Raw genomic sequence first — 22100 nt, forward strand, 5'->3', positions numbered from 1 at the left:
CAGATCCTAGTCCCTTCTGTGCTTGGGCAGGAGGATGCTGTCCCTCAGGGCTGCCCTCAGCTTTCCTCTCCAGAGCACGTCTGGGTGTTGTCAGCCCCAAACACAGCTTTGACTATTATTTTATTTCTCCCCACAGCTCAGAGAAACCCTGATGTCCTCCTGACATCCCTTGGTGGGTAGCTAGCCAAGGCCAACAGGCAAGATCTTTCCACACTTCATCACAATTGCCTGTATCATTGTGCTTCTTGTTATTCAGACTTGTAGCCTTGGTTTCCTAGGGTTTGGCCCTAATGTTCACACTTTGTCTTTATTTCTTTATTCCTTCCCGCACTGTTTTCTAAACAAGACCTCACATCTGTTCACACTCCTGTGCTATTTTCCCAGTCTCAGCAATGCTGTTCCCATGGGACTGGCTCTGCTTTATCTAAGGTGCCCATTCACTAAAAAGCTGTTCAAACCTCCTGCCCTGTTGGTTATTCTCTTATTCCTCTTCATGTCCTCCTACCGCCTCACCTCTTCACAAGCAGAAACCTCTCTTGGTCTCCTCCATAACTTCATTTATCCCTCTTTGCCAGGTTTTTTGGCTCTCCTTGGCTGAAGGCAGGGGCAAACAGGACCTTTCCCTGGTGGGAACCCCCTCACCACGTAACCTCACTCTTCATCTCAGCACCTCCTATAGAAGCCCAGAGCACTGGTTTTCATCCCCAGGGCAGCAAATACCAACTTCTTGGCTGAGACACTTGGAGCCAGCTCCTCCTTCAAGCCCCCCAGCGACCATCCAGTGACCTGCCCTGAACACACTGGATGGAAAACCCTAACCCTGACCCCTGGCCCAGCCCGCTGGATGGAAAAACCTAAAGCTCTGACTCAGAAATAGAGATGCCCTGGAAATTTATCCCCTCGGCCGCACCCTGCAGGGCCGAATGGCTGACCTTTCAGCTGAAGCAGCTGCTCTGCTACAGTGACCCAAAGGCAGCCTTTAATCAAAATCTGAAGAGCCACTACGCTCTTCTTCCAATGCTTGCCTCTGCCAAAAAAAAAAAAAAAAAAAAAAAAAGAAAAAAAAAAAAAGACAAACAGTCATTGTTCAGGAGGTGGAAACTTGCCTTGTCCTGTCTGCTCTTGACTGGCAAAGAGTAACAGGCATGTTATTATTTTGCTATGTGCTCTCCAGTTTTTATCCCCCAACCTGCCTGTGTGTTTTGTAGGCTCAATGCTTTGAGGGCCAGGGATGACACTGGGAGGCCTCTCATGCTTGAGCTGGTTATAGCAATGAGGTTCAAAGTGACTGGCAATCTGTGAAGGGCCTATGCTGAATACCCCACGAGAAATCACTCTAGGATTAAAACAGGATTGCTGTAGCATGGTAGCGTGGATCCCCGGTGTTCCCTGAGCTGGGGTCGTGAGGAGGGTGATCAGTGGTTTCCAGGGGCAAAGAAACACTGAGCTTCCTTCCACCTGTAGGACTGTGATCTCTTCTCCCTCGGCACTGTCAGCTCTTCCTAATGTATTTCTCATCTGACCCACATTTAATTTTGTACGCATAATGTCTGGGAGTTTCAGGAAAATGTGTCATACACTGACTCACAGTGAAGAAGTGATCAAAACAGGACCAGAGACTTTCTTGCGGGCAGAGCGGTGTCTCACGCGCACGTCTAGCTGACGTTACCCACCTCGCTCATGTTGGATTGCAAGCAACCAGCAGCTAAGAGTATTAAAGTGGGGAAAGAAATTCACGCCCGAGGTCCAGCTGTGCCTTTGAGCACTCCTCACATGAAAACACTCGTGCTGCTAATTAGCAAGGGTAGGTCCTGAGCCTCAGCACACAAACCATGGGGAACCATGGCTGTAGGATGCTTGAGCATGGCAGACTCCTAGGAAAAGTGTTTCAGAGCACATGGCCTCAAGGAAGGCTTGATGGTCTGTGGTGTCGCACCTGCATTGTCAAGCTACAGGGGGATCCCTTCTAAAATGGGGTGAAATACTACATTTCAAGGGCACTTTTTTTGCTAATAACAGTCAGAAAATGAGATGTCTTTCATTGCAAAAAAAACACCAAGTGAAAAGTGGGGTGTAAGGCTATATGTACACAAAAGTCGAGCGTGCCAAGACTGAGATAAAACATCTGAGAAGATAATTACGTCCTTGCAGGACAGTACCTTGAGATGCATGGATCCCATCTGCATTTCCATGGCAGCCCAGCTGCCTGAGACCTGTTTGCGCAGCAGTGATGGGAGAGGCCCTGGAGGATGCTCAATGTCCCCTGTGGCACCCAACGTCTGCGGGCAGGAGCACCCACCCCGGGCTGTTGGCACACGAAGGGATTTGGCACGCCACCAACCACGATGTGCAGTCCTGCTTTTTAAAACAAGATGGGTGCCAGGTACCAAAAAGGGTCCCTTGCCACGGTGTATGTCATCTCCCTGAGTTTTAGGATGTGCTGGCGCGCCCCGAGCCTGGCGGCAGCATTTTCCACCCACGCCGGGTACGTGTTTGGGCCATTAGCTCCCAGCTGGATCCAGATGCTGCTGAGCTGAAGCATGTGGAGCAGAGCAGGAGCAGGGTTGGGCTGTGCGAAACCCCACTTAAAATAAAAGAGGTTGCAATGCTGGTGTAATTTCACCCATTTTCCACTGCGGGTTTGTTTGCAGATCACCCTGCAATGGAGCCCGTGCACCCAGTGGTGGAGGTCGCAACAAGAAGATGTCCTGCTTGAGCCCTGTGCCTCCCAAAAGCCCTGACAGCACCAGCAGCAGAGCAAAACAGAGGTCCTGCTATTTCACCAGGCATGTGAACCAGCACAATGGAAAGTATTTGGGATATTCTGAAAATCCAAGCTGACGCGTGGCTTTCCCAACAAGACTGAAAAATTCCCTGCCTCTACGCTAGGGAATAACAGAGCAGTTGAAGGGGAGAGAGACCTATTTCAATCGATCTAACCACAGCCACAGCATTTGGGACGGCAGCTGCTCCCCAGCCCACTGGGGGCTGCTGCTGGCATTGCCCTTCCCTGTGGCTCCCCCATTGGAAAATGGGCGCTTATCTCGGAGAGAGGAGCCACTTGCTCCACATGGCAGCTCTCTGAAGGGAGTCCAGGAGTGCTCTTCGACTAATTGACTCCTTCTGCATCATAGGATGTGCTAACGATTTGTTGGACGGTTAATAATCTGTTTAATCTTCCCATCAGCCCATGCAGGATGTAGTTAAGAGTAATATCTTTCGTACACGATACACGCGTGTCACGCTGAAAGGACAGGATCCGTCTCCCGGGGTGTTGCAAGGAAGGAGGAGAACCTCCAGAAACAGCCCCTGTGATTCACAGCATCTGGATTAAACACACTAACCTCTGCTGGGGGTGGGTGGGGGGATTCTTCATCATGTTTACATCAGTAGCTTTTAGCTAGCACCTTTTTCATCACTGGCTCTACCCTGTGCTACTTTTATAAGAATGATGCTTCTGAGAAAAAAAAGGCTTTCATAAAAAAAAAAAATAAAAGAAATAAATAAGAGTAGTACTATTGCTATTTTGGCTAGGGCAAATTCATTAAACTGACAAAAAAATGTGGTAAAAATAATCACAGAATGACCTTTTCTTTTGAAAGCTGGAAAGCTTGTGATAAATGAGGCAGTGATTAGGGAAAGAGAAAAGCAGTCGAGTGCTGGCTGGGAGAGCAGGGTTCTGCACTCTGCTGCAGGCTCTCTGTTTGCCAAAGTGTAAGTCATTGAAATCATGCCTTCAGAGAGGGATTGCTAATTGTACGGCTCTCATTTTAAGAGAGCTTAGGCCGAGGACCAAACTCTGACTGAACTTTGAGTACTTGCGTCCAACTGCAGCTCAACCAGGGGAAACTCTGCTTCTGACTGAGTCGGCGTGTCTGAAAAATCCTGTTCTGAAATGTCAAGCTCTACACACCCAGAATCAAATGCCCCAAATTAGCAGTGGCTCCGGACTTAATTCATGTGTACCTCAACTCCCCCTCTGTTAGAGGCAGCAGTATCCATCCCTTTTGACTCATGCTTTTGTGGAAAATGTAAATATGAAATTAGTTGTGACATATTCCAGTGCCGTGGCCCTCAATTTTGTGCTAGAGCACATGAGAAAATGTGTAATTCTGCTCCTGCAGCTAGATATGACTGGTACAAATTGAAAAGTATGGGGGGCTGTGCGGTGACCGATGAGATATCGCTGGGACGCCCATCAACTGCGTATCGTCCTCCCCGCGCACTGCAAGAGGTGTGTGTCCTGTAGAGAAAACAGTGGATTAAAAACAGATGAACAGATGAATTAAACAACGTATCAGTTAAGGGAGACACGGAGGAGGCAAATTAAATAAGCGCACATGGCATTAATTATGCTCTATCCTAATTTTGATGTGCTTGACTTTACAACTTCAGTAACATTTTAGTGTGGTGTTACGCGTCTGTGTGCCTGTGCATTGATTATACCCTATCACTCTTCCTTAATTAAGCTTTTCCAAGACAATAAAAGACAGATTTCCTCCGCAAGAACATCAAAACAAACCGGAGCTTAACACTTCAAAGTATCTCGGAATAGAAATGTGCTAGAGGAATTAAAAATGCCCTCCAAATATGTAACAGTGCTAATTTCCAGCTCACTTCCTCCCCTCCTTTCTCCTTTGGGGATAATTCTACCCCGAAGGAAAATCTGGGGAAAGCTGGGCCTCAGGAAGAAGTTGAAAAGAAGTTAGGCTGCAAACGTAAGGGGAAGCCAGTGTCATCTTTGAAGTGTTGAACAGTGATTCAGAGGAGCAAGCACCTGCAATCCTCCCCTTGGAAGGCAATTCTGCCACTATGTTTTGCTTGATACAGCATTACGGGGCTAATCCAGGGTGGAAGCATGCTATTAACAGGAAAGAAATAGTACTGCTGAGCACCTAGTGGGGAGCACTTCTAACAACTGGTCACACAGGGGCTAATTTGGGGGAAGGGTTTTGCATTTTTTTTTGTGCTGAGGAAGAAGCCAGCAGACGTTTTGCCATGAGTGCAAGAGGAGGTCCTTCATCTCTCGCAGAAGGCATCGTTTTGATCCTGCGCAATAGCTACAGCTTTTTTTTTCTAGTAAAAATTACAACTTCTGATCGGCGTTCAGGTGGTTTATGAAAAGCCCACTCTGCTCTGTGGCTGTTGCAATCAGTCACTCTCTGCTGACCCAGCAAGGAGCTGTGAGCCACACGGCTGTGTCACCGGGAACCTGCTCTGAGGGAACTTCTTGGCAGGATTTTCCCACGTCACGTTTCCTGACCTCGGCTGAATAACCTGGGCATACGACCAATAGTCTCGGTGTGAAGCATGAGCTTTTAAATTACAGACCATCAATCATTTTGCTTTAGTTTCTTGCCCTCCGTTTCTCGCTGTTTCTTAGGAAATCATTCCTACCTGCAAAGTATGAACACCTGGAGCCGTGTTATGTTCTGGAGCAGAAGGACCCACAGAAGAGAGCGTGGCCCCCGAAACAGGCATCGAGGACAAGAGAGAAGCAGGCGTGCTCACAGCCCCGTGGCAAGCAGTTCTGTAGCGGGGAGGGGTGAGGAGAGAAAGCTGCCACGCTGAGCCAGCGAGGTAATTTTGTTCACTCGCCAGCAGATGCCTTCAAAAAACCCAGAGGCTGCACGCCACGAGGCCATCGATCGCGGCGCTAAATAAAGCCGCGGCCTCCCTGCATGGAAGGTGCTGCTGGGAGTGCTGATGAGGAAAGGGCTGCGGCCACCCCGGCGTGAGGTGGCAGACACACGGTGGGACATCGCCTGCCTGACCTGCACCGTTCGACCGTGGGAGATGGCGAAGGGCTGTCGGGGAGCGATGCCGAGACACGTGGGGAGAAGCAGCGTGGCAGGACGCGCTGGCCTGGTGCCTCCTTTCGCAGGAGGGCTGCGGGGAGGCTCCCGGTAAGAGCCGGGTGGGGCCATCTGCAAAAATGCTGCTGCTCCTCCTCAGGGTCCCGGGAACTGGTGGGTGGCTCAAGTGGCAAAGACGTCAAGTGGAGATGTCGAGAAAGGGAATGATGAACAGTGAGTGACTTTGGATGGAAACCTCAAGCCCCAGAGGTGATGCAAGTGTCGGACAGTGAGTGTTGCTCAAAGAACCAGTGTCAGAAGCATTTGTAGTGCAGAACGGGCACGTTGGGGACGCAGCGGAGCTGCAGGCAGGCCAAAACCACCAGTGGGCATCGCCTGCAGCGAGGCGTGCTGATGGGCTGACAGGCCCTCACCAGTGGCCTTAAGGCCTTGCAGGACAGAGGCAAGGACCACCAGAGCCTGCCCAGCCCAGCTGCATCCCAAAAAATGACTGGAGACCGGCACCACCTCGCCGGGCTGTCAGCCTCCCGCTTCCTCCAGACGCTTTGTTTACAGCTGCGTCTAAAATAAACGTTGCCTACTTTTTTTTTTTTTTTTTTTTTTTTTCTTTTACTCCTGTTATTCCTGCGGAGCAAGCCGGATTCCTTTCTGACTCACGCCTGATTTAACTAACTTCCAGCTGCATTTATCTTTCCCTCGCTGCTGCTGCTGCTGCCGCCGCTGCCGGGGCGCGAGCCAGCGCTCAGCACGGCGCGCAGACACCAAGCTGAGCTGTGGCAGCGCTGCCGCTTACAGAAAAGAAAAAAAATATATGAATTTATTTATCTATTTATTATTTATTTTTTCGGAGAGTTGGGGATTCTTTTTTTAGGATTTTATTTTTTTTAATTAAAAAGAGAACACGTGCTCGGATTTCTTGGGAAGCACGGGGGCTGGGGGGGGGGGGACACCCCTCAGCAATGCCCCCCTCTCCCAAACCCAGGGCTGAGGGATCTCGGTGGGGGACGAGGAACCGGGGCGAGCACGGTGCTGCCGCGGGCAGGCCCGGGGGCTCCTTACACAACCGGGCGGCCCTTGCATAAGCCGGGGGCGGTGCAGGGGGGGGAGGCGGAGCGGGGCTCGCCGCCCCCCCTTCCCCCCCGTGCTGCAGCGCCGCGTCCCGCCCCCGGCCCGCTCCGCCTTCCCTTCCCGTCGCCGTCCCCTCCCAGGAAGGAGCCGGAGGAGTCGGCGGCGGCGGGCCCGGCATGGAGTAGGGGCGGCCGGGGGGGGCATGGAGCTGGGCCCGGGGCCCTGCGCGCTGCCCCCGGCCGGGAGCGGCAGCGGCAGCGGGGCGATGGCCGCGGCAGCAGCAGCAGCGGCAGCGGGAGCAGCGGTGGGGCCGTGCTCGGAGATGCTGCAGGTGGCCGAGGAGGCCTTCCGCGGCGGCAACTTCGAGCTGGCGGCCGAGATCTACGGCTCGGAGCTGGCCGAGCTGCCGCAGCCCGAGCGGGGGCTGTGCCTGCGGCGTGCCGATGCGCTGGCCCGGGCCGGCCGCATGGCCGAGGCGCTGGACGCCTACGGGGCGGCGGCGCGGCTGGCGCGGCTGCGGCCCGACGAGCTGCGGGAGCTGGCCGAGAGCTTCGCGCTCAGCATCCGCGACAAGGAGCTGCGCCTGCCGCCCTGGGCCGGAGCTGCCGCTGGTGGAAGTCACGGCGGTGAAGGAGAAGGGCTGCGCGACCCTGCCTGCTGCCGGCCGCCCGAGCTCTTCGCCTGCCCGCTGTGCCGGCGGCTGCTGTGCGAGCCGGTGACCCTGCACTGCGGGCACACCCACTGCCGCCGCTGCGCCGAGCACGGGGACTGCGGCCGCTGCCACCGCCCGCGCCGCCCCGCCGAGCCTTCCTCCTCCTCCTCCTCCTCCTCCTCCTCCTCCTCCTCTTCTTCTTCCACCTCCTCCTCCTCCCCGCCGACCCCAGCCGCCCGGCCGCGGGTCAACGTGGTGCTGGGCAACCTCCTGCAGAAGTGGTTCGCCGCCGAGAGCCGGGCCCGGCGGCTGCGAGCCGAGGGCGACGCGCTGCGGGAGCGCCAGGAGCTGCCGGCCGCCCTGGAGAAGTACAACGAGGCGCTGGAGATGGGTGAGCCGCCGGCGAGGATCCTTTTTAGTTCCCCCCCCCAAAAGCAAAAAGTAGGGGAGGGCTGGGGAAGCGGAGAAGTTTAGGCGATAAGTTTTGGGGAATTAAAATGCCCCCCTCCTCTCCCCTCTTCCCACCCGCCCACCCCAGCAGCCGGGCAGGGCGCTGCTATTTCTGTGCCGCTGCTGTTATTTCGGTGGCGGTGCTCGCTGGGGAAGGTGCCTCGCTCGCGCTCAGCCGCCCGCAGCTGATGACTCATGGTGCAGCGCTTCTAGAAAGCCCTCCCGCCGTGGTCCTGGGGAAATTGGGGCTCCTGGGTGAGGGTGCAGGGTGCTGGGCTCCGCCACGGCCTCGTGCGAGGAGCTGGTGCCCGAGCGCTCAGCCGCTCGCTCACGGCCGTGCTCTCAGCAAGCAGCATCTGTCGGAAGCAGTAAAACATCAGTAGGTGTCCAGGCTTGGACATAAATCTCCCTATCTTATGCTGTGGCAAGAAAAATTCATCTTTCAACCCATAGACACCAGCTTCTTGTGTTCTGAGCGTAACCTCCTCGGAGAAACAGGCACACTACGGTTCTGCATGCAGGGCGCTCTCCAAAGAGTCAGGGTGTGGAGAAAAATGCTGTATCCCACCCACCCAGACGTGTGGCAGTCCCCGTTTGCCCAAGCTGGGTTGCTTTGGGTCCCTGCTCACTGGGTTGTAGCCTGGTAGTAGTGCTGGTGTGTGTGCGTGCGCCCTGCCTGCTCGCCTTGAACGCAGCAGGGGGCGGCACGGCGTGAGCAGTGTGTAAAATGCATGAGGAGGAACGGGGCTGGGGGAAGCAGGGATCTTGACAAAACCACCTGGGATCTTGGCAAGCCCCCCTGGGATCTCAGCAAACCCCTCAGGATCTTCCAGGCTGCCCGTAGTGGGCATCTGTCTGCTTCAGCTGGGGAGGAGGGGGAGAGTGAGGCTCCGCCGTGCTAGCGGAGATGAAATCCCACGGGCGGACCTCTTCACCTGGAGACGAATGAAACGAGAAGGCAATGGTGCTTCTCCCTGGTGGTGGGAGAGCTTCTTCCTTCCTTTCAGCAAAACTGCTTCTCTCGCTCCTGGTGTTGTCACCCAGGGACAAAGGGCCGGGATCTTCCCCATTGTTCAGCGGGTGGAGAGAAACGTGCTGCGGAGAGAAACAAACACACCATGGAGAGAAGCACACCGTTATGCCTTGGCACAGCTTCATTTTTATTTTTGCCACGGCAAGTGCTGCGTGCAGCACGACGTGCCACCACCCCGCAGCTGGGGCTGGCCGCCGGAGCTGGTCGGTGGCTGTGCTGTTTTTTCCACTTCTGCTGTCAGATGTGGCGAGTGCCGCGCGCTCCTCGCCCGCTCTCCGTAAAACTATTACACGGTTTAGCTGAAGTAATCTCTGTTAAAGTAGGGCAGGACGGAGAGCCCGGGGAGGAAGGTGAAGCGGAGGGAGGGGAGAGGCTTGATGTAGGTCACCGTTGGACGCAGTGAGTTTTCACTGAGGCAGCCTCTTAAAAAAAAATAATAATAAAATAAAATAAAAAATAATTGGGTTCTGGCCCTGCTGCTGGGGAAAACTGCATCTTGTGGGTGAAGCGAGAGGCTGATGTGGATTTCAGAGAGTTAGCAGCACGGGGAGAGGGAGGTGCAGCTGGAGGGCACGTGCGGGGAGGATGTAGCGTGGGGCTAGGGTCTGTGTGTGCTGTCCCTGCAGCACGTGTCCCCAGCCCTGGCTGCTGCATAAGCGAGGCTGAAGCTGCTTCATGTGTGGTTTTTTTTTGTTGTTAAATGATGATTGAGAATGATGGTGGGCGTCTTGCTAGCTTTTGAAACCCTAAAATTGGAGGCTGCCGTGAGGTGGCTTCCCAGGAGCAGATTCCCACAGTCGAAGGGCAGGTGCCTCCAGGCCATGACCTTCCCTCATGTCCCAGGTGTACCCGCTGTGGTTCCTCACAGCCCAAGCTGCTGTCAGAGCCCAGCTCTATTTCAGGCCTTCTCCACCTGCGGGCATTGCTGCCGGGAGTCCCGGCAGTGGGTGTCTTCGTTGCTTTTCCAAAAGTGGAGCCGAGACTGAAAGGCACACGGCTGTGTGGGCTGTACGATCACCCTACAAAGTTAGGAGGACTCCAAGCCTCCTGATGTGAGGTTCAGAGGGATTTTTACTCATGTTTCCCTGCTCTGCCCCTTGCACGGGGCTTGGTGTGACAGCAGCTGTCGTCTCAAAGCGAGCTTTCCACGTTGCAGTTGGCTCTGTCGTTCTGGTTGTGGCCTCATGCCTTCTGGTCTGCACACCAACTCTTGAGGTCCCCCAAGCCTGCTGCGAGCAGGCTGGGCTGTAAAAGGCTGTTTGGGGTGGCCTTCACTTCTTTCTGTCCACATCTGGAGTATCTGCTCCTAGTTGCAGGTCTGAGAAGATGGCCGCGGCCTTCAGGTTGTCTGTTGCCTTTTCCCAGTGGAGATGGCTTGTGTTCATTTTCTGTCCCCAGCTGTCAGATTTGATGTCTCCGCTGCTTCTGCCTTTGTTCTGGTGGATTCTGCTGTGGGTTTAGGTGTGGGTTTGTTGTTGTTGAGAAAAATGGCTTTAGGATTTGATCCTTCCATTCCCCTTGAGGAGCCCACAGCTTGGTCGCTTCCACCGCTTTAAACAAAGTTGCCGGCTTTTCCCCTGCCGCAGCCCTCGGAGTAGATCTCTGCTTATTGCCAGGTATCTAATTACCGCTCCTTCAAGCAAGCACGTGTCAGGCCACTTGAAAGGAAGCGTTGGTTTCCAGCTGGATCGCCCTGGTGCCAAGCTCCGTGCCAGTGCTGCCGCTTGGGCAGTGCCTGGCGCGCTGGCTGCTCCCCAGGGGAATGAGGCAGGGGTACCAGAGCTGGGTTTCTTCTCTTCTCCCTCATCCTCTGACCCTATGGGCTTACACGGGGCTGTGTCTGGGGGCAGTATGTCTGTTTTGTGGGTATGCAAGCCTACAGACCCTTCAAGTGGAGGGAGGCTAGATCTCGATGGCAAACAAACAGGTACTTTGAGGATGCGCTTTTGAGCGCGTGGTTGTTGTTCCTGTAGGAAGCGAATCCCGGTTTGAGGTAGCAGGTGGCTGTTGCTTAATGGGGAGATAAGGAACGGGGCTTTTCCCAGGTAACGGGTGCACCTTTACAGGGCTGGCTGGAGGAGGGAGGCGGCGAGGCGGCTCGATCTCGGGGAGCGGTATTTACCAAGAAATGGGCTGTCTCGTGCAGGCCAGGCGGGAGCTCGTTGCACATTTTGTGCTAGTCTGCTGGCTTTAAAATTAGACTCAGCACAGATCTGAAGGAGGCCGCGTTCTTCTCAGGGTGAGAGCATGCTAGTAAGCAAACAAACAGAGAGACCGTAAGGGGATTTGGGTAGCGGTGACTCATTCCTTCAGCTGCCGATCCTCTGCGCCTTTCTTCCTACTGAGGCAGCCTATTAGCATCCCATGCCTTTCCTGTAAATAAGCCTGAAAAAGCCTGCTCGGAGCCTGTGGCGGCTGCAGCCTCCTGCACCAGCTTCAGCAGAGCTGGGATTCTCCTGGGGGGGATCTCCAGTGCACACAGCCTCTCAGACTGCCCAGCACTTTCGTTTTTAATCCCCCCAGGGAGTCCACCTTAGTATCTCCAGGGGTGGAGGGCAGTGTGCTGTCCCCAGGCTGTAGGACACGGCGAGAAACGAAATGTGGGCGCTTTCCTGGGCTTCGGTGGGTGGAGGAGGCGCTGCCTCTCTGGGCTGAACCTCAGCGGAGAGACGTTTTACCCTTCTCCTCATCCCAGTGGAGGCTCACCAGAAATTGGCCCGATCCAAAAGGAAACTTCATGTGGCCACTCAGCACTAATTTGTTTTGTGGTAAAGCCATTCATGGAAATTTATCTAGCGCCTGCTGAATTCTCCCTTGGTAAGAATTCAATTACGGGGGGGGAACGGCAGGCTGGGAGGCAGCAGAAGAGAGCCATAAAGGGAGAACCAGGCATGTGAGGACAACGTCCCGAGCCAAACCGTGCCTGCTCTCCAGCAGATACAGCCTTTTTGGACAGCTGCTCAGCGCCAGTGCCCACTCCCCAACCCTGCTGTGCTTCACCTCCATGGGGACATCGGGGTAAAGCACCCAAAAAGCGACCTGGCCTTGTCCCATCACATCTCCTGTGGTCTGTACGTGGAGCTGTTCACAGCGATGTCTTTGCATACGAGATCAGTTGTGCTATGCTGCTGGTGTAGGTACATGGGCAAGTCAGAGGTGTTTTTGGCTTTCCATCCCTCCTCCCTATAGTTCCACATCAGTACAGAGGATGCATTTTCACTGTCACCAGCTTTGAGACTTAAAATAGGTTAACAAAGCACAGGTTTTGGAGCCCAAACTTTGCTCGCTGTAGAAGAGTGTGTCTCTTCCAGCGTGCTGGGCCAATGTCAGGTTGCCCCTTTGCAAGCCAGGGGCAGGGTCTGTTAACAGAGCTCACATCTATGCCCCTGGTTTGGTCTGATTTATCAGGCTGGCAATGGTTTTACGTCAGTAACTGTTAAATGGGAGGGAGGAGGTAAAAGCATCTGTGCTGCAAATTGAAAAATAAGCGTGTCTTGCTGTGCCTCTTGACCTCCTATACTGGCTCTCAACCTGTTACAGCTACAGGCTCTCTTATTTTAAGCGACGCTCCGGTGCAAGTTGATTCAAGAACAGCTGCCTTGGGTTTTCCTGCTGGATAAAAGCGGAGTTGTGGGGGAATACTGCTTCACGGGGAGCACGGCGTGGGTGAGCCGAGAGCAGAGCATTCCTGGAGCTGGGCTGAGTGATTACAGCGATGAGTAAGAAGGCTTTGGGCAAGTGTGTTGTCGTGTTCCAGAAATGATTTGCTGGGGTGTTTGCCTTCTAAGCCTGCTTCTGAGGTGGTTTTTTTTTTTTTTTTTTTTTCAGATAGGGGTAGAAAAGAGATGGTGCAGCCTCCTTTCCGTGGGCCGGGGCAGCTTCCTGGTGCTGCCACGTTGCAGGAGGGGTGGGTGAAGGATTTGCTGTCTTAGTTGTGAGCGAGAAGAGGCAAAGAAACTACAGAGTCCCCTCTCTGCCAGGGGAAGCTGCTGAAGTGTTTGTAGAAGGCCACACTAAAAATCTTTTATAAAGATGACCGATGCGATAGGACATGTTCCTATTAATTCTGTCACTGCTTTCTTAAGACCTGTGCTCCTTAGTGATGTACTTGCACTGAAGAAGCATTCATTGTTCAAAGAAAACAGCTAGAGATCATTCGCAGACCATATATTTGAATTGTGTGTTACTGTGCTTTAATAGTCTTTTCTTGTCAGTGTACTATTTCTAGAAGGCTGCTATCAAGGATAAGGTCAGCTGTCTCTCAGATGTAGTTAAAAAATAGGTTGACCAAGTCTTCCTTCCTCACAGTGTTTTGGGAACACTGCTGATTTCCAGTGGTAAAGAAATAAGCTTCTCGACTTTCTACCAGCCATTACATAAAAGAAACAAACACAAAGTGGGGGAGCTGGAAGATGACTGTCATGACTCTTGGAATGGCAAATAGTTCAGTCGTTTTAATAATTTATCAAAAGAATATCTAATTTTATAGCTACTGAAGGGAAGGATGACTTCAAAATGAAGAATGAGAGGTAGTCTTTCTGAAATTACATGCTGCAAAAGATTGTAGATGCTTTCTTCTTGGAGGATCCGTGCTAAAAAAAAAAACACTCTACCATCCTTTTGTAAAATCTGCTTAAATTAAGCATGTCCCCCAAACCTGTTTTTTCTGTCTTACCTGGGCACAAAAATGTGGAAAAGTAGGCACTGAGATTACCTGGAAATTGTTGAATAGGGTGGATGTTATTTTGAAGCTGAAAATATTTTGCAGGCTCCCCTCCCCTCTTTTTTTTTTTTTTTTTTAAACTGAGGTAGTGCTTGAAAAATAGTAGTGAATGCTTCATGCATGACACTGCTGGAAACGTGTGAAGTGCTTGGGAGCAGCAGCTCGTGTTACCCTTGATTTGCGAAGAGCTCACAGCTTAAAGCTTAGATCCCGTTGCTGGATCTCTGACAGCGCTGTCTGCTTGCAGGGGGCCTGCAGGAGGCAGGGGCTTTGCAGGACCAGGGGCAACGTGAGAGCTGGCATGGTGAACAGGAGCACGTCCTTGGTGGCCACCAAGGGAAGGAGGCATGGTGCAGTACCCTAGACAGTTTTTGAGGTTTATTTTTTAAGTAGTTAATGTTGCTTGTGTAACCTATTGTACTACTCAGGATAGCTTTTCCCCTCCTGTCCCCTGTGTATATTACCTAGATGTAATTTCTTACACATAACTGAGCTGCTTCCGAAATTCTTGAAATTTCTCGCGTGTAAATGTAGCTCGCTCTCTAGGGTTGCTCAAGTCTCTTCAAGCAGCATATTCTCTTTTCCTTCTACTGTTCAAAATAAAGGTGTCTTCTTCTTTCGGAAGAAGACGGGTATCGAACTGACTTGGACTTCCTAATCTGAAAATGAGTGGGATACTTCACCACTCCTCTTATACAGGTGTGTTACATGATCTGGTATGAGGACAAAAGCAGCAGGATAGTAACTGAGAAACAAGAAGGTCCTTTTTGCAACTTGCAGAGCATCAGCAATTCTAGGCTGAAATAAGCTTTAACTCGACAAAGAGAAGGTTACAGAGACTCGAAAAGCAGCTGGTAGAAATGCAGTTTTTTACTGATGGTGGCTAAAAGGGCAACTAGGTAATCACCTGTGAGGTCCTGTTATGACAGCATATCTCGCTGTAAATCGATCTTGCTCTCTGTGATCGTGGCAGACGTAATTGTCTGGCCTCGCTTGGCAGAGAGGCACAAGGAGTGTCTGGAGTCTCTTTGCAATCACGGGCTCATGTGCACCTCGCGCAGCTGCCCATTTGTATGGGGTGTTTGGCCACTCACTTGAGTGTTTTGAAGATTGGTTAAGGGTTTGACCTCTTGGGTTTACGTTGTGTTATGTTTGCTTGTTGTATTTCTACTTTAATCTGCTATCATCCTGTTTTGTACCTGCTATTTGAGAGGGTACTTCAGTTCTGAGGCTGCTATCCTCTCCAAGAAAGGGCTTTGTTAGGAAACCTTACCTGAACCCCAAACTGAATGCTGTGAGAGCTAGCAAACATTGAAAATGAGTCACATTTGTGTGCTCAGTAGTTTTATTATACTAATGCTAAGCAGCCACAGATGGAGTTGGGGTACGTCACCTGAGGCAGTGCTCAAATGTCCAAAGGGTAGAGTGGAAACTGTGGCGAGAAGGTGTTGATTCAAGCAGTCAAAAGTGGGAAAGAGTGGAGCCCATCTAGCAAAAATGTGGAAGGATTAGGATTTTGATAGGAGGTGTGGATAGTGTAATCTGTTAATTTAGCTGTATGCCGGGACTTTCTTGAATTGAGGACTTGTGCTGTACCATGAAATTCACCACTGCAGTCGGTTTGTACGCAAGGTTCTCCTTGGCTTTACGCTTGTGGGAATGCAAACGAAGCCATAGGTTAATGTAATTGGTCTGACATGCTTCTGCTTCATTAAGCTAGAGGGACAATCTGAAAGTCTGGGCATGAAGTTAGCTGTACCTTCTTTATGGCAGCACTTCTTCCAGGCAGCTTACAGCTTCTCTTACAGTGTTTCTCTTGAGTAATAAGGGGAGGAGTGATTAGCTGTGCTGAGTGGTGATGACAGTCCAGCTTTAAATAATATACAGAGCTTCCTTGTTGAGAACTTACTCACTGAGCCCGAAATAAAACCACTGGGAATCCGAAGCATTTTGTCAAGCATATAAAAAAATCTATGTTCTTATGTCTGGGCCTTTCTTTTTCTGGAGGGTGTTCTCAACAGCAGAAGACAAAGAACCGAGGTCCAGAGAAAAGTTAATTCAGTCTAAAATTTATATGTTCTTCAGAATAGCCTAGCTGATCTGTCACCCATGCTCTTCAGTCAAAGTGATAATACAAGGGAGTGTCTTCATGTCTCCCGATCCCCCAAACCAAAAGCTATCTAGGTAAGCATGCTTCAGGACAAGGAAGCAAGCGTGTGGATGCTCTTGTACTTTTGTGAGGAAAGGGACAGGGTTGTAGCTTCAATGCTGCTGGTGAAGTAGTGGCTGTAATTCAGGCACTCCCAAGTGTACAGCAGGATCATAAAATCATCCGGGTTATAAAAGACCTTCAAGATCACCACGTCCAACCATCAGCCTGACCTCTTGAGTTCCACCACAGGACCATGTCCCTTAGTGCCATGTACCCCTCTTAACGCCTCCAGGGATGGTGACTCCACCACTTCCCAGGACAGCCTGCTCCAGTGCCTGACCTCCCTCTCTGTGAAGAAATTTATCTTGATATCCAGTCTGAACACCCCCCCGGTGCAGCTTGAGACCATTTCCTTGCATTCTGTCACTTGTCCCTTCAGAAGGTGACACTGTCCTCACTGCAACCTCCGTTCAGGTAGCTGTAGAGAGCAATGAGGTCTCCATTCAGCCTTTTCTCCAGACTAAACAGCCCCAGTTCTCTCAGCCCCTCCTCATATGTCATGTTTTCTAGTCCCTGTGTAGGTGAAGAGGGAAGATTTTGGTTTGAGGTGGCATTTGGAAATGTGTAATGCACACGTCCATTCACTGCAGGTAGTTACCTTCTCAAATAGTGTTAGTCATATGCCTTACAGCTATGAAGGCAAATAACTTGATATGTGTATGAAGATTAAAAAATAGAACTGTATGACAGACAGAACCTGAAGGAAGAGGTTATGTATTTTTATTATGCAAGCTCTGGGCAGTGTGAATGTGGAAGAAGGCTGCTTGTGACAGGTAAACCCAGTGCTAGAGGAGCTGTGTGGCACCTGCTGTGAGTGGAGGAGCATAGTACCCATGCCTCTGCTTCTCGCAGCAGTCTTGCAGCTTGTAAACACATTTGCTGACCGTCTGGCAGCATTGCTTGTGTGGTGGGAATAGGTGTTTGTGGCACAATCGTGCTGTGAAGTAGCGTGCTGCTTCTGCATGACAGGAAGCTTATGGAAGGGAATGGTCTTAGTCTGCCGAGTTGTATAATCTTGGAGATAGATCTGAGTTAGGGCTGGGGAGGGCCTGGGGTCGCTTTATCTGATCCTATACAGGGTCGTATTCTGGCTGCATAGGAACTACTGATAGCTGTCCTATTTGGACTCAGCTTTTTCTTTAATCACAGGATATTCCAAGTTAAAAGGGACTTGCAAGGGCCACTGAGCCCAACTCCTGGCTCCACACAGGACCACCCAAAAACCAGACCCTGTGTCTGAGAGTGCTGTCCAAATGCTCCTTGAACTCCGTCAGGCTCGGTGCCATGCCCACTGCCCTGGGCAGCCTGTCCCGGTGCCCAACCACCCTCTGGGTGCAGCACCTTTCCCTAACCCCCAGCCTGACCCTCCCTTGTCCCAGCTCCATGCCATCCCCTCGAGTCCTGTTGCTGTCCCCAGAGAGCAGAGCTCAGCGCCTGCCCCTCCGCTCCCCTCGTGAGGGAGCTGCAGGCCGCCATGAGGCCTCCCCTCAGCCTGCTCTGCTCGGGGCTGAGCACACCAAGGGACCTCAGCCTCTCCTCATGTCTTGCCCCCCAGACCCTTCACCATCTATATAGCCCTCCTTTGGACACTCTCGAGTAGTTTTATGTCCATCTTGTATTGTGTCACCCCGAACTGCACACGCTAATGTGTGCCCTTTATAAAGGGACGCTGCTGAAGCCCCCATGCCTGTCCAGGCAGTGTGTGCCTGCACGGCGCTGTTAGCAAGGGCCCACTTCCAAACCAGCTGAAGTGTGCCTGGCTGCAAGAAAGGGCTGGTGGAGAAGGGAGCTCCCACCTCTGCGTTCTCCCTCTGTTACAACTTCTTGCGTGCTTTCTCTGGGGTCTGAGTTTGCTTCCACGTGCTAGAAGACTGACAGTGATATAAATGCAAGGAGGAAAAGCCATGAGGTTCAGAAAGCCTTTATGTAATCCATTTAATGTGGGCTGATAAGTGAGAAACCGTGGGTTTGCTGATTGCATCATGCTCGTCATCCCTCTTCATTTCTGGGGAGCTGAACTTGTTTTTCATCTTTGTTGTAGACTGAAGTTTTATTTGAATGCCCCGAGTGTCTTTGCTGCTTCTGTTAATTATCTCATCAAGTGTGCTCCTGCCTTTGTTCCCCAACCAGACAACACACCCCCACACGCTGTTTTGGGTTTTTTGAGCAGACTCATGCTTGCATGAAGTCTGGAGGAGAAAAATGAGATTGTTACTCAGTTAATTAATATATACTACTAATTTGGAATTGAAATGAAAATAGATGTTCTGTATTATTTTTAAAGCTTATAAAAAAGCTTTCGCTACCAAATTGTTCTGAACTGAATGCGTAACACGAGAGCAAGGCAAATTTCTTCCTCTCTCCAGTGGTTGGAGTTACAGTAAAATGTGGGAAAGCTTTTCCCATAAAGTCCTGTACGGGTTGACTCTTGCTAAAGAAACTCAGAGGTTTGTGTAATGACACTTTTTCAGTTTTGCTCATGTGCTTAGGAAACATGCTTAGGACTGAAGTAGATTTGAATGAAACACTCTTCTAGAAAGAAATGTCAGATAAGAAGGATTAGGGAGTTCTAGCAATTTTCAACCTTTTTTTTTTTTTTTTTTTCCTGTGCTGCATTCCCAAAATGAGGAAGAAATCTCAGGAGTAGTTTATTGCCGAAAACTCTTATCATCCACCTCCTGTTTGGAGAACTCTAATTGCTCTCGCTTTCTTTTTAGCACACGGAGGTTTTGGGGAGCGATGTTCTTCTCTGCCAGACTCCTGAACTCAACCAGCGTAGTATTTTTAAAACACGAAGGCGTGAGCATATCTGGAAAAGTAATTTTGGGTGTTAGCTGCTGCGTAAGTAGAAGCGCAATCTAGCAGACATCTGCAAATGAGTGCAAAGGTGGTGTGAGCGGAGCTGAGGCTGAATTCACAAAGAGGGGTAGAAAGCTAACAGTTTTGGAAAATCTGAGCTGGCTATTGCGTGTGTTTGAACAAGCTGGCAAGCACGCTCTGTGCTGGTAATATTTGGCTGTCCCAAAGTGGGTCCAGGATGCGCAGAGCCACCGAGCCCCTCGGTGCTGGGTGGTGCTCAGGCATCATCTCATGTTGTAGGATAAAGGCTGGGAAGGAGGATGCCACTTGAGAAGGTTCCCAGGACCTGTGGCTCCTAGGAAGACTGTGTCCTGGCTGCCCGGAGCCACAGATCCTGGGAGCCTCAGCGGTGGATACAAGATGCTGACAAGAACATAAATTTTGCTGTGCAGCTGCAGGCTCCCAGAAGACTTTGATTCAGGAAATGCCATCTGTTGGTATTGTGGAAACAGTAACGTTTTCTGCGCTTGGCCTTTTTAATTTGGCCTGAGATACGGAGTCATTTCATAGGAGAAATCTTTTATTCCTTAATATTCCTTAACCTCCATCAGAAAGAATGGGTACGTTATCTTAAGGCAAACCACTGGTTGTTGTGTGACTTCGTGGCTTTGTTTTAAATAAACTTGGTGCTTTTTGTAGTATACCAACGTCTAGCAGCGCTCACAAACTCTGCATGCCCTCAAGCCTTCTCAATCTACCTCCTCTGACTTAATATTTTTCCCCCAACAAATAAGAGAGTGAAACAACTCAATTTAGAGGATTGGCAGAATCCAAGTCATTATTTAAGCTATACCCAGGTCCTCGCTCTTTCTTTCCACTTCCACACCTACCTGCAGCTAAGTTGGCATCACCCAGCTGGGACAGCTCTTCTTGGTGCTGGTTATGCTGATTGAGAAAAAGATGCCTCAATCCATCTAACCTTGGCCAATCACATAGCCCAGCGTTGTTTTGTTAGGATTTTTGTGGCGTTGTTTCTTTGTTTGTTTTAGTTTTCCTGCCTCACAGTGCCTTTTATCACCTCATACAGTTCCGATAGCTGTTAGCTCGTGGTTTGCAGACCACGCGTGGCCCAGCCCTGCCACCACCCTGCTCGCCCCAGTGGATGGGTGCTGGAAGACCCCCCCCAGACCTTGCCAGGTGCCGGCTGTCTGTGGGCTGGCCCAGCCTCCGAGTGGGGTGAACTTGAATGAAGGAGGCTGGGCAGTGCTCCAGCTGCTGAGTCTCGTCTGGCTGCCTAGCCTTCCTCTAGAAAACCTGTTATGCTGTATTCTCATAAATCCTGTTCCTTGAGCGACGCTGGAAACTTGTTCCCCCCGTTCCCTTTCTCTCCTGCTCAGTTAGCTAAACATTCCTGGCCAGTTATTCATTAAAACAGGCCGCACTTTACGCTTTCTGATGGAGGCTTTGTCAGTGCAGGAACGAGCCCTGGTACACGTTGCTTTTTCTGCTCTGGCTTAGTGATTTTTTTTTTTTTGATATTTTCCCTTCGTGTTGTGGGAGCCTGTGAACTTTGCTTTCAGCAAGACTCGCAGCCTTTGCAACACCCATGTGCTCTGCAGTGGCTTTTTTTGTTTAAAACACAAACTTTGGCAATTGAGACAAGATCCCACGGAAGAACTGATGAAGCTGTTCTCCGAGTCTGCCGAATGCATGAAATGCTCTGAATTGTCCGCTGAAAAACATGAGGAAATGTCAGCACGGCTGAAATGTCAGCACTGCAGTAGCGAACAGAAGCAGGAAACTAGTTTGCCTGCCCAATAATCTCGCAAAGCTTCCTCTCCCTCTGTGGTGCCAAAAAATACCCCACCCAACGCTAGCTGATGGAGCCCTACCATCTACCCCCGGCAGTGCACTTGGCACAAATGCCACGCAGCAGATGCAGTGATGGAAATACAGGCGGGGTACGCATCTGGATTTAATACAATCAGAAGGCACAGACTATTAAATGATAACTAAATTGGATAATCGTGTATTTGAGCATCTATGGAGCGGCAGAAAGCAAAGAGCTGGCTTCTGAAGGTATTAGGCTAGTTGTTTTCAATCTAATTCAATTTGCAGTCGTCTTCAGAATTATCCTCTAGAAGCGCGGATCGCTGCAGCAGTCTGCATGCGTAATATTAAAAGAAAAAAAAAGCCAACAGCTGAGAAAACACGATGTGAACGAGCTTTTACAGAGCTGTTTTAGCTGTAGTCTGCAGCCTTCACTGTCTGTGGGGCAGCACCAGCCCTGGTCTGTCACCCTGCAATTAGCAGACCTGGCATCGCTCCCTGCGACAGCCAGAAAAGGCAGCAGTCCTTGCTGCTTGCTTTCTTTCTTTCTCATCCCGTGTCCTGGCGCTCGCATTTGTGTGGCTGCACAGTGAACCAGTTGAGGGGAAAGTGATCCTCTTAAACCTTTTTATTTATTTGTTTTCATTGCATTAGCTTTCAGTCAATTGATTCCTTGGTCTGGTTCACTGCGCAACCACGCGGACCTGGTTTGCTGCACGAGTGCTACTGCGAGCTCCGGGGAAGGGAGGGGATTTTAGGGTGGTGGTGAGCTAACCCTTCTGGAGAGTTGCTTGAACCTCGTGAGCAGCAGCACTAGTACCAGTTACACGCTTACTGTATGTCTGTAGTCACTTCTGTGTGTGCCCAAGCTTCATGTGGACAATGTGAGGTGATGGCAAGGGGGCTGATGTGGTTTAATACCCTGTTGATGACCTTGATGAGCAGGCAGAGCATGCTGTCTGCAGGTTTGCATGAACAAGCTGAACGTGGATCAGCCTCAATTTCTCTGTACTTCTCTGAAACTTTATGCTGGAACTAGGTTTCCACCTTAAAATGTGTTATAGGGATCATAGGAAAGGACCTGAGACGCTTCTAATCTGTGCAAGCTGAAAAGAGTTCATGAATGTCTGATCACCAGGAGGTTTGCCCGCTGTAAAGATGGCAAGGTGAACTGGTGGCAGGCATATGAAATTTGTCGGCTGTATTCATTTTTTTTAATGAATGGCTTCTGGGATTTGTTGTAGATAAAGTTCTGCCGTGGTGATTTCTACACATAGTTTTTTCTTTCCACCAAAGCCACACTGGAGGGAGAAAAACGTGATGCTTTTTTTCCCCCCCTTGCTTAAACATCACATAAGCAAGGTGAGGGAGGGAGCAGGTGACATCTTATGTGCGATTATGAAATCTGTTCTGCTAGATAAAATGCAGAGGTTGCTCCAAGCTGAGAGGAATATATTTTAGGAAAGAATTACATTTTTTTCCATTCATTACAGGGGAGTATAAATGATTGTGCAGTT

General features: G+C 50.8%; 1 protein-coding gene across 3 annotated transcripts in view; it reads left to right on the forward strand.

Moving 5' to 3' along the window:
• The first annotated feature begins 7012 nt into the window (after positions 1-7012).
• LONRF2 (LON peptidase N-terminal domain and ring finger 2) overlaps positions 7013-22100 on the forward strand; it is a 30377-nt gene continuing 15289 nt past the window's right edge. For all 3 annotated transcript variants that reach the window (XR_014317239.1, XM_082757332.1, XM_082757333.1), the window contains exon 1: positions 7013-7927. Coding sequence is in view for 2 of the 3 variants with exons in the window: in XM_082757332.1 (XP_082613458.1) it covers positions 7087-7927 (841 nt within the window). In the remaining variant the exon portion in view is untranslated. The remainder of the gene's footprint in view (positions 7928-22100) is intronic.

Source organism: Aythya marila (genome assembly GCF_965140915.1).
Source record: "Aythya marila genome assembly, chromosome: 1".
Taxonomy (NCBI): Eukaryota; Metazoa; Chordata; class Aves; order Anseriformes; family Anatidae; genus Aythya; species Aythya marila.